A 12211-nucleotide genomic window follows, 5' to 3' on the forward strand; every position below is an offset into this window, starting at 1 on the left:
CTGTGTACCTGTCGGGCTTATGGGGGTTCGTTCAAGTTTTATTTGAGCTTGCACATGAGTGTACCTTCTGGGCATATGGGGTCCAGTTAGGTTTAGTTTAGTTGTACTTAGTTTGTTTCTGGTATGCTCGTGTGCTTTCTTTTCTTATCCGCTTTGACCTCTCTGTGTCTAGATTCTATCCTTTCTTATTGTTTTTACCCTTTTTGCACAGTCGGCCTATGATGCCTACTAAGTACCTGTTGTGTTGGTACTCATGCTACGCTCTGCATCTATTTCGTGATGCATGTCCCAGTACCAGTTACCAGTGGTGATTAGTTCCAGCCTTCTTTTGCAGTTGTGATTCGGAGACGAGGGCGAGCACTTAGTGTTTTGGGGTTTGTTCTGTCTCCTTCTTTTGTTTTTAGCTAGTCTTGTTGCCTTTGAGACACGCTCTGTTGTGGTCCACTTTTGGGACTTGTACTCTTTATTAGGTAGCTCTGTACTAGTGACTTCCACGTTCTGGGAGGGATTTCTGTATATATATTTTGGGTTGCTTCCACCTTGTTATCCTTGTTTAGATTATTGTTTTCGCTAGTTTCTGCCCTTTCGCTCATTGCTTGATGTTCTGGGTTACGGGTTGGCTTACCTACTGGTAGGGTATAGTAGGTGTCATCATGACTCGAGAAATCGGGTCATGACAGAGTGGAGGTCACATATTAGGGTAGAAGGCTAGTATAGGTAGATTGTTCTATTGTCTTGCGTAGGTTTAGGCTTATTAGTGAATGTCGTAGTACTAGTCATACCATTGTAGTTCTTGCCATATTTTGTTTCTTTCTTGTAGACTTTACAATGTTTTTCTTATTAACGGTTGTGCTTTCCTTATTGTTTTCTTCTTCTCTTACTTGGGTTTGATGCACTTGAGCCGAGGGTCATTCAGAAATAGTCTCTTTACCTCCACGAGGTAGTGGTAAGGTCTGCGTAAACTCTACATCCCCAGACCCCACTTATGGGGATTTCATTGGGAATGTTGTACAGACGCTGATTGGGCTAGATCTCTAGATGATAGAAGATCTACATTTGGTTACTGTACACTCATAGGAGGAAACCTGGTCACCTGTAGAAGGAAGAAGCAAAATGTAATTGCTAGATCAAATGCGGAGGCAGAATATAGAGCTATGGCCCTAGGTGTTTGTGAAGTTTTGTGGTTACAAAAGGTTCTATAGGAATTGAGATTGTCTGAAAAAGAGAAACCTCCCTTGTATTGTGACAACAAGGCTATCAATCTGGCTTAAAATTAAGTCCAACATGATTGAACAAAGCATGTTGAAATTGATTGACGCTTCATCAAAAAAAGTATTACAATTGGTGTCGTGAGTTTGTCCCATTTATCATGGAAAAAAAAACAGCAAGCTTATGTGTTTACCAAAGGCCTCAAGAAACGGATATTTTATACACTGGTTTGCAAGTTGGGCATGTGCGACATTTTTGCACCAACTTGTGTGTGTGTGGGGGGGGGGGGGGTGGGGGGGGGGGGGGGGGGGGGGGGGGTTGATTGATGTTGATAGCTGAATTATAGGAGTAGGATGATATTATATTTAATCTAATTGATTAGAAATTGATTGTGGAGTATTGGCTTTCCTTATTTAGTCTAGGACTCATAAAGTATAAATCCCCATTTTCATGGGTTGTATATTCATAAAGAAATACAAAGAAGCTTCCTCTTCTAGAAATCTTTAGGGAGAACTTAATTGGGATAGGCCCATTATTTCTAGGGAGATTTTATGGGTAAATCACAATTGAACCATAATCAATAAGCAAACGATTAGACAACACAAGGAGTTTCCATCAACGAAAGCAAACCAACTAGGGGCTACAACCATAGCATCTTTTATCACTTGATTTGAACTCTTCTTCTTTACTGGTTTGCTTAAAATTCTATTGCAATCTTAGTTTTAGTTTAATTGAAAACCCAAATAAATATTAGAATTGGACTAAGATTGAAGAGATTTCTTACTACTAGACACACCTAAACATTGCTCCTTGCGGGATTTGACATGGATTCACATCCAATTATAGTTGCAATTGAACGCTTAGTCTATTCAGAACTTGAGTTGCATGATAAAGTGCTTTCAACTCAACACTAAAAGCAGCCAGTGAAGGAAACTCAACCATGAAATCATAGCTCACTTACAAAGTGTTATAAAGAACTCTTGTATATAACATAATGTTCGCAATTGCTGATCATCCTGAAGGCAACAGATAAGCAATTGAAACAAGCATTGCCTCTGAGTGAATTGATTGGCTTTCGAGACATGAAGAAATGTTCATTTATATCATAACCCCATCTACATCAATTTTAAAGTTGGTCATCAAACAATATATTAACATAGATCATGAACAAATATTCGAAGAACATTAAATAGTGGATTGGCGGGTGGAATTACACATCGAGGTAAGCCCCAAAAAACATTTTAATTACTGTTTCAATTTCCATTTCAAAAGGAGCTCTATAGTCTTTCTTTTAAAGCCAAAAAGAAATATCACACCAAAGAAATCCATTAATCGGGCAAAAATGCCACCAATACAAAAGAGAAAAAGCAAACAGGATGATTTGAACTTACCTTGAAATTACTAAAAGAAACTGTTCACCTAATTTCCAAATTCCTAAGGAAGTCCGAGAGCCTGAGGAAACCAGTAACATGGAAGAGCGAATCAAATGATGATCATAAACCAAAGCAAAGTATAACACCATGTAAGAGAGTGAGTTGTCAAATCATGAAGAAATAAAGTTCAAGGATATATGACCTGATATTTTTAGCGATTACTGTGCTTCCATCTTCAGAACCAAGATGGCGTAGTACCACTTCCTCCAGACGACCATCATGGTGTTGATGCTGCAATAGGAGACCACAATGTCCATAATAAGCATCTTAAACAAAAATATCAAAATGTGAACAAAGACAAAAGATGGGAAATATAAAGGAGAAACATTGCTAACATGATGTAATATCACTATTCTTGAGCAAAAAAATGTCTAAATTTGATCACGAATCTCCTTTCATGAGAGAACTTATCCTGCAATTTGTGTGAAGGTGGATTGCATTTGATTTGCATGGAAACATCAAAAACTAAACTTTCCACTTCTTTTTTATTCAATATTACCAGTGGAAACTAAACAACCAAAAAATCAACAGACTTGGGATAAACTATCATCAAGACAGACTGGAAAAGTAAAGAAAATGTAGCTAGGCTGAAACTAATAAGCATGAATCTCACAAAACACTGATGTGTCATATGTTTTGAAGATCACATCATATTAATATCTTTGGACACATCAGATTCAAAATTCCAAACTTGAAAAAGTTAGACGCAGCAACCCAGACCTACAAAGGTTAACTACATCAATATCCTACTTTGAAATCATTATATCAGAATTGTAACGCCTAGCAAAAAGGTTATTGCCTCAACAGACCAGAAGGAAGTTCTTAATGATCCGGGGAGATTGTTAAGAATTATAAAATCATTAAAATGGCAAGAGCTGTTTCCTTGTATGTATAGGAAAGGTTTAGAGTCACGATAATTATGCAAATAGACATAGGAATTACTAGGTATCACTTTCCTTCCTGTTTAAGGACCCCAATATGCTCGAGGGAATGATCAAGCAATTCATTCTTAAATCTCTTATTTCTTTACATGATATCACATATTAAACAATATTCGATTGATTGGTCTGAGGTTATCGACAAAAAAGATTTGTCTAAGTCACTCGTTTTTTTGTCCAAGTTGCTTTTAGTTTTTTTTTTTTTTTTGAGAAGGTAACAACTTGTATTCTATTCCAAAACAAAAAACCAGAACCTGCCACAACAAAATTACAGGTTCCTAATTACAATTGTGGAGAGTAGCAGGAAGATCTTTAATCCTATAGCAAAATTTACAAGGAACCTAAAACATCTGTAACGATCCTAGATCTACCATGTACTCCTGTTTACACCAAAATAGAAATAAAACTAAGCAATTCATCTTAATCTTCTGGATGGAATTACTCTTGTTTTGGAAGCATCTGAGATTTCTTACTTTCCACACAGACCACCAGATGCAAGCCGGAATGATTTTCCATCTTTCTTTATGCCTAGTAATGCTTGCATAATTGCTCCATATCTTCAGTCTGCGTAAGTTTCCTAGGCATAACCCATTTCATGCCCTTCAGATTGATAAAAACATTCCACAAAATGTTGGTTATTCTACAGTGAAGGAAGAGATGGTTGATAGTCTACTTCTTCTTCACCACATAGAAGGCACCTAGGACTCAGTTGAATATTTCTTTTCATAAGATTTTCTTGGGTTAAAACTGCCTGCTTAGCAAGGAACCAAATAAAACAAGTCACTTTGTAGGAGATTTTAGTTTTCCATATCAGCTTCCATGGCCACCCATTCCTCTGACTGTTACAAGGATTAAACTTTTTTTACGCTCTTCTAACACTGAAATTGTCCTGATTGTGATCCTGCCTTCCCAAACTATCTTGTGCATCAATAGTTTCTTTGAACTGCCCCAAGACCTTGTAAAACTCCACCAACCTTTGGATTTCTCAGTCATTTAGAGGTCTTCTAAAACTCAGATTCCACCCTTGGTTTGACCACATCTCTACCACAGTGGCCCTTTACTAGGGTGAAAATATCCGAGGACAAGGTTTTTAAAGATCCTTGTTCTAGCCATCTATCATCCCAAAAAGAGGTTTTCCTACCATTACCCAATTTAATACTACAGTTTCCTCTGAGCTTTGGCCAATGGTTTTTGATGGCTCTCAAATGGCTTGATCCATAAGTGTTAGTGACTATTTTAGTTATACAGAGATCCTCCATTTCATAATTGGCCTGTATTACATCTTTCCACAGAGCTTGCTCACTGGAAGCAAATTTCCATAGCCACTTCATCATAAGGCACTGGTTTTGAATTTTTAAATTCCTTATCCCCATCCCCCTGCATGTTTACTCTCAATCAGAGTATCCCACTTAACCAAGTGGAATTTCTTGGTTTCACTATTTCCTTCCCACAGGAAGTTCCTCCTCTAAGCATCAAGCCTGTCAATAACACCATCAGGAATAGGGAAAAGCGACATCATATAGGTAGGCATAGGATCCAAAACACTGTTGATGAGTATTAATCTTCCTGCTAAAGAAAGGTACTAGCTCTTCCAATTCGCCAACCTTTTTTCACATTTTTCAATCACCTCATTCCAGATGCCTATAAATTTGCTTTTGGCTCCCAAGGGCATCCCCAAGTATATAGTTGGTCTAACTCACTTCATTTTTTCTATGTGAGTTTCGAAAATAACCCCATTCATAGGTTCAAGATCTGCACCTATGAATTGAAAGGTTTGAATGATCAAATGACCGTGTCATCAAATGACCTTTGACACGTTACACCTGGTTGATGGGATGGAGTTAACGCTAGGTTGGAGATTTGGAGACAAACCATAGAATCTAAACAATTCAAGTTGAGCCGGAGTGCAAGTTCAGTGATGCCTCATATGAGGTAGGCGTGGAAGTAAGGCTTGATACACAGGTCATCCCCAAGAGAGTCGTTTTCAAGTATCATAGGTCTTTAATCCAAGGTAATAGGGAGATTGATGATGATGTCACACATCGTATTGGTGCGGTTGGATAAAATGGAGCCTCACCTCGATAATCTTGTGTGATAAAAAGGCCACCAAAACTTGAGGTAAGTTCTACGGAGTTGGTTAGACGACCTACTTTGTTGATAAAGTGTTTGTCAATCAAGAACTCTCATGTTCAGGAGATGCAAGTTGCAAAAATGAGGATGTTAAGATTGATGTATAGGCATACTAGAAGAGAAAAGATCAAGAATGAGGATATCAGGACAAGGTGGGAGTGGCCTTCGTAGTGGACAAGATGCGGGAAGTGAGTTTGAGATGGTTTGGGAATGTGAAGAGAAGAGGTGTAGATGCCCAGTGAGAAGGTGTGAGAGGTTGGATATAGTGGGGTATGAGGAGAGTTAAAGGTAGGCCGAAGAAGTATTGGGGAGATATAATTAGGTAGAACATGGCACAGGTTCATCTTACAAAGGACATGACCTTAGATAGGAGCGTGTGGAGGTCGATGATGGTAGAAAATTAGTAGGTAGTTGAGCTTTGTCCCATTTTTCAGCATTATTAAGCTTGGTGGGAGTCTAGAAGCACCATGTATGGTGTAGTATTAGCCTTGTACATGACTACATGTTGTCACCATCTTGTCTTTAGTGTTTCAGTTACTACAGTATTTTGTTGTTATTGTTCTTTCTATGGATGTTGATCCTGCTTTCCGTATTAATTGACTTGTTTTCTCTACTGTCATATTTCCTTTTTCATTTTGATTTGAAGCACTTGAGCCAAAGGTCATTTAAAAAAGAACCTCTCCACCTCCATGAGGTAGGAATGAGGTTTGCGTACACTTTACCCTCCCTAGACCACACTAGTGGATTACATTGGGTATGTTGTTGTTGTCGTTTGTATTAGAGCCAAGGACTTTAGCCCCTACTCTGACAGTTCCTTCTTTCTTCTCCTCTAATTCTTTTTCTGCTCAAGAAACCAAAAAAAAAAAAGGAAATTGGCTGAACGAGGATGAGATATCAATTCTCAATTTTCGGCTAAGATCCAAAGGTCAATTTTAACAAAATTAGCTCACCCATCCTCCCGCGGTCTCAAGAAACACACCACCGACAGACGCACATGAGGTTCAACATGCCCCTAGACACTCTCACCACCATCTTACGCACCAACACGTGAAGCTTCTCCAGCTTTCAATCGAAAAACACTTCAAGCTCACTTGGCTACTCTACACCACCCTATCACCTCTTTTCCGACAAAGCCTTATTGATCCATTGAAAATTTGGAGCAGTTTCTCGATTTCTTTGTTCTTATGAAGTTTGAGTTTCTCTGGTTCTTTATTTTGTTTCATCCCCTTATTTTTGTTTAAGAGATACGAAAAAAACATAGTTGAAAAGTAGGTTCAAGTTATTGAAAATCATCTTTCGTGAAACCTTTGATTACATTCACACCTATTATTACTATTTCAAAATTAGAAGGTCGTATTCCCTCTGTTTTAACTTATGTGTCTTACTTTCCTTTTTGGTTTGTCTCAAGAAGAATGTCATTTTCTATATTTAGTAACCCTTTGATTTCAACTTCTTCAAAAAGACATTTTGGTACATTATACACATCTCTAGTTCAAGTATACAAGATTCAATAGTCTTCCTTGCTTTCTCAAACTCCACATCGTTTGAGAATTCTTTGGAATAAATTGGAGTCGCTTTAGGGATTTCAGACACGGTAAAGTTGTGGAAGGTTAAGCTTGGCTTGGACCGAGGAAAGTTAAGACTTTGAAATCAATGGGAAAAAGTTTCCCAAGCTAGAACTGGTTAGTGGGGTACAGTATATGTGAAGTGATGTGCATATATGCAGATACTAGATAATATATGGTTAATGTTGTTTCTACTTGAATGTGTATGACTTTCTATATCTGAGGTATGATATTTGTACATACGGTATGCTAGTATAATATTATATGCATTTGTTACATGCTAGTATAACACTTAAGAATTCATGTATGTTGATTTACATGGGTTTTTAATATATAAACATATATGTTTCACAACTAGTTTTGCAGTGTAGAGCGAGTTCCTCCACAACCACGACAGATGATGATATGACGTGAGCATAAATGAAAAAAGTGGTTATTCAGATAGCCGGCCCAACTTGTTTGGGACTAAGGTGTGATTGTTGTTATAGAAGTATATTTTTGTTGCTTCACATACAATGATGTAATTTACGTAAAAAAGATCTATTCCACGGCAATAAACCACTATCACTAATTGAAACAATAAAATTCTAAAGATAGTCAGGCATCTTAACACTTCTTACCTTGTAGAAACAGCTAGTCCCAAATGGACAAGTCCCATTCCCAAAGTCAAAGTGCTTGCAGTCGATAGATCTGAAAACAAGAATTAAAAAGGAATTACTTCTAAAAATGGCACTTCAGAGAATCTTTTGCTTTCTGTTCAGTTTTCCCACTGAAAGAAGCTGGGGCATGGAAGCATCCTAGTTAAAAACTTTACAAAGCATAAATATACTCCATCTCAATTTAAAATTGGCCGCATCACATCAATGTGACAAATATAACTACTATCCCGCATTACAAGACAGCTACTGCCTTGCTAGATTTTTAAGTTTACCCTTTGAATGTTCATGTGTATCATTCTGAAAGCTTGAACATCAAAATAGAAGCAATCTTTCATGATATGAAAATTAAGGATCATAGTTACTACTTTGGAGAGTAATCAAGGAAAATGTTACTATAAAAGAGGTTTGGCTCTCGGGAGAGGGAATTCACTAATCCAGTCACAAGGAAAAAGATATGTTGAATCCCCTTTTATGTAGATTACTAAATCCAAGTAAAGCAAGCTACCTTTGAGGGTGTTTTACTACCAAAGATCATGCTCTAGTGGCCTTCCTTGATTCCTGTGGTTATCAACAGGCGATAGCATGACTTCCAGAAATATCTCTATCCTGTGATGATACCTTGTGTCAAAAACTCTGGCTCCAGCATCAACTCCTTACTAGTCCCAACTTGCCAAGAAGTGAATGCCCTCCGCAGTTCCTACTCTTTAAGTTCAATCAGGTTCCCAGGATATAAAGACCATTTGTTGAGAATCCACCAGTTTTTCTATCATTTTTTTAGTTTTCTAATAATTTAAATTTTAATTGTTGCTGTCAAAGGGTCACCAGGGGTTTGCTACAGCCTTGAAGCCAGATGTAAAATAGGCTGAGCAACCTGGTATTTTATGCAAGCCCAACTAGGGGTATTTTATGCCCAACTCAAAAATCAGTCAGAAAAAATATGGCATTTTATCCAAGCTTCACATTGAAAAGGCATATGATCATGCCAACTAGGGGTTCTTGCTTGATATTCTATAAGGAATGGCATTTGGACTCAAATGGATCGATTGGATTCAACAATGCATTTCAACAGTATGTTATCTGTCCTTACAAATGGTTTGCCTGCTGGTTTTTTCAAGGCTCAAAGAGGGCTAAGACTAGGTGATCCATTGTTTCCCTTTTTGTTCATATTGGCTACAGAAGGCATTAACAACATGGTGAAAACAGCCAAGTACAATGGCTGGATTAATGGAATTTAAATGGCTAGGAGTGACAACAGCAACAAGGTGATCACACATTTATGACCTAAGTTGCTCGGACTCTTCACTTTTGGTGCCGCACCCGTGTCGACACGACATGGGTGTGGGTGTGGAATCCGTGTCCGATTTGGTAAACAGATTTTGGGTACTTTGACCAAAATCGTTGGGGAAAGTCTGGACAATTTTAATATTCCCATAATCAATACAAAAGGCAAAGGTGAAATTGAAGAAAATGGAATACCTTTTATATAGAAATTTCTATGTCACTCCTTTTCCTTTAATCTCCTTCCAAGATTCACCTCAAGTTCTCCACATAATATCTAATAATTTAGGTTTCATAACTCTATTTTTAAATATTTTAATTATTTTTAGGCGAATCTCCACACCCGTATACATAGATGAATCCATATCCCCAAATCTTAAAAATTAGATCATGAAGGATTCGACCTCTAGATCCGCACCCATATCGGACACCCACACCTGAGCAACTTAGCAGATGGCACCCTTATCTTCTATGCTGCAAATGTAAAACAACTTATGAACCTGAGGGTGATTTTGGTTCTCTTTGAACGTGTTTCAGGTCTTCCCATCAATTGGAGGAAGAGCTCCTTCTTCCCAAATAATGAGGTTACTGATATGGAGTTCCTAGCATCAATGTTGGGAAGGAGCAGTTGGGTCCCTGCCCACTGTATATCATGGTATGCCTTAAGGGGAAAAATCCAAAATTTGGAATGGTGTTATTGCGAAGTGTGAGAAGAAAATAACTAGGTGGAAGTTTGAGGACCATTTTCATTATTTTTGAAGCAATGTCAGGCCTTCATATAAACTGGGGGAAAAGCTACATCTATCCAATTAATGAAGTGGTACAAATTGAGGAGCTAGCCAATACACTAGGGGGGTAAATAGGGGAGCTACCCGCCATCTACTTGGGCATGCCATTAGGTGCAAAAAGTAAGTCAATAAGCATTTGGAGTGGAGTGATAGAGAAGTGTGAGAGAAAATTAGCAAACTGCAAAAGCCAATACTTATCCCGGGGGGAAGACTTACTATGATCAACAGTGTGTTGGATGCCTTACCAACATACATGATGTCTGTTTTCCCAGCACCAGCTGGTGTAATCAACAGAATAGAGGTACTCAGAAGAACTTTCTTTTGGCAAGGAAATGAAGATAAGAGGAATTATCATCTTGTCAAATGGGAAGAAATGAATATAAGCAAGAAGATAGGGGGTGTGGGAATCAGAAACATGAAGTTTCAGAACCAAAGCCTTATGATGAAGTGTTATGGAAGTTTGCATCTGCTGAGAACTCATTGTGGAAGGAAGTGATTGCTGCAAAATATGGAATGAGGGATAAGTGGATGACAACAAAGGTGACCTCTCCCTATGGGATTCATCAGTGATCTATGGGATTTGGTGCTAGAAAGATCATATTGTAAGGTGGGAAATGGCAGAAAGGTGGCTTTCTGGATGTACAAATGGTGTGGACAGGTCCCATTAAGCCAAAGGTTTCCTGACCTCTACGACCTATGTCAAATGCAACAAGCAACTGTAGCCGAATTATGGAATGATCAGGGGTGGAATTTGCACTTCAGGAGGAACTTAAATGATTGGGAGATGTGCAGAATAGCAGAGTTTTTGGTTACCCTAGCACAATTTGGTAACCTGTCTGAGGAAGAGGACTCACTGGTATGGAATGTGGGGAGCAAAGGGCATTTCACAGTAAATTCAGCATATGAAGATCTCAACACAGTTGACATTGAGGAAGTAGAATGGCCTTGGAAGATGATATGGAAAACCAAGATACCCTATAAAGTAAACTGTTTTACTTGGCTGTTAGCTAAGGAGGCAGTTTTGACACATGAGAACCTGAACAAAAGAGGCTTTCACCTGTGTTCCAAGTGCTTTTTGTGTGAAGAGCAAGGAGAGACAGTCAACCATCTCTTCTTACACTGCAAGTGGACAACCCAGCTGTGGCAAATGTTCACCAATATCAGAGAGATTAAATGGGTGAAACCAGGAAGGATCAAACAAGTTTTGAAGTGCTGGAATAGAGATGGAAATGCAGGAAGAAAGGAGGAGAGATGGAAGATTGTCCCATCATGTATATGGTGGACAGTATGGCTAGAGAGGAACAGGAGAAGTTATGAAGGAAAGCAGAGCAACATACAAAGATTTAAGCTTAATTGTTTAGCTCTGTATTATTTTTGGTGTAAACAAGTAGTCCTAGATAGCTAAGAAGTAATCAGCATAACTATAGATTGGCTGTAACTTGGTAGGTATAGGATCCTATGTAATTACAACACTTTTGGAGGGGAACTACACTTTTTGAGGTAGTATACCTGTGGATAAAATATAGACTAACTGTTACATTTCTCAAAAAAAAAAAAAAAATTGTCACTGGGAGGAAGAGTCATACTTATCAACTGTGTTAGATGCCCTCACTTGCATAATATATTTGTTTCCAATTTCCATTGGAGTTATTAAAAGACTAGACATCATTAGAACATCCTTTTTGTGGCAAGGAAATAAGGAGAAGATAGGTTTTCATTTGGTTAAATGGAAGGCCTCATTAGTGAGCAAGAAGAAGGGAGGACTGGAAATCAGGGACCTAGAGTTTTAGAACAAGGCTTTAAAAATTAAATGGCCTTGAAAAGACACACAAGAAGATCATATATTATGAGGAAGAGCCATCAAAACAGAATATGACGAAGAGGACAGGTGGATGACCAATGAGGTCAATACCCCTTAAGGCTGGGCACCGGACCGGAATGGGACCACCGGACCGGAACGAACCGGAACCGGACCGGACCGGGACGATTTGACCGGGTTGTTGACCGGTACCGGGATGAACCGGACCGGAACTACCGGGATGGAGGCTCGGTTCCGTCCCGTCCCACTATATACCGGGATAGAACCGGGACGGACCGGAATGGACCGGAACGGAACGGGATGGGATAAACGGGACGGCACATATAGCTATTTCAAAAAATAATTATTTTTTTTTGAGTTATTTTGAATTACGAAAATACGAATGTTTTTTT

The 12211-nt window shown here is 38.6% G+C and overlaps 1 protein-coding gene across 2 annotated transcripts in view; it reads right to left on the reverse strand.

Annotated features, from left to right (window-relative positions):
* LOC102605563 (zinc finger CCCH domain-containing protein 69-like) overlaps window positions 1–12211 on the reverse strand; it is a 37792-nt gene that overhangs the window by 20766 nt on the left and 4815 nt on the right. The window contains exons 4-7 of one of the 2 annotated variants that reach the window (XR_366594.2): window positions 7896–7965; window positions 2785–2873; window positions 2601–2661; window positions 2171–2324 (exon numbers count right to left, since the gene is read on the reverse strand). Coding sequence is in view for 1 of the 2 variants with exons in the window: in XM_006338836.2 (XP_006338898.1) it covers window positions 2625–2661; window positions 2785–2873; window positions 7896–7965 (196 nt within the window). In the remaining variant the exon portion in view is untranslated. The remainder of the gene's footprint in view (window positions 1–2170; window positions 2325–2600; window positions 2662–2784; window positions 2874–7895; window positions 7966–12211) is intronic. The other variant, XM_006338836.2, reaches the window with a different exon arrangement.

The sequence above is a fragment of the Solanum tuberosum genome, unplaced genomic scaffold, assembly GCF_000226075.1.
Source record: "Solanum tuberosum cultivar DM 1-3 516 R44 unplaced genomic scaffold, SolTub_3.0 scf00007, whole genome shotgun sequence".
NCBI classification, from domain to species: Eukaryota; Viridiplantae; Streptophyta; class Magnoliopsida; order Solanales; family Solanaceae; genus Solanum; species Solanum tuberosum.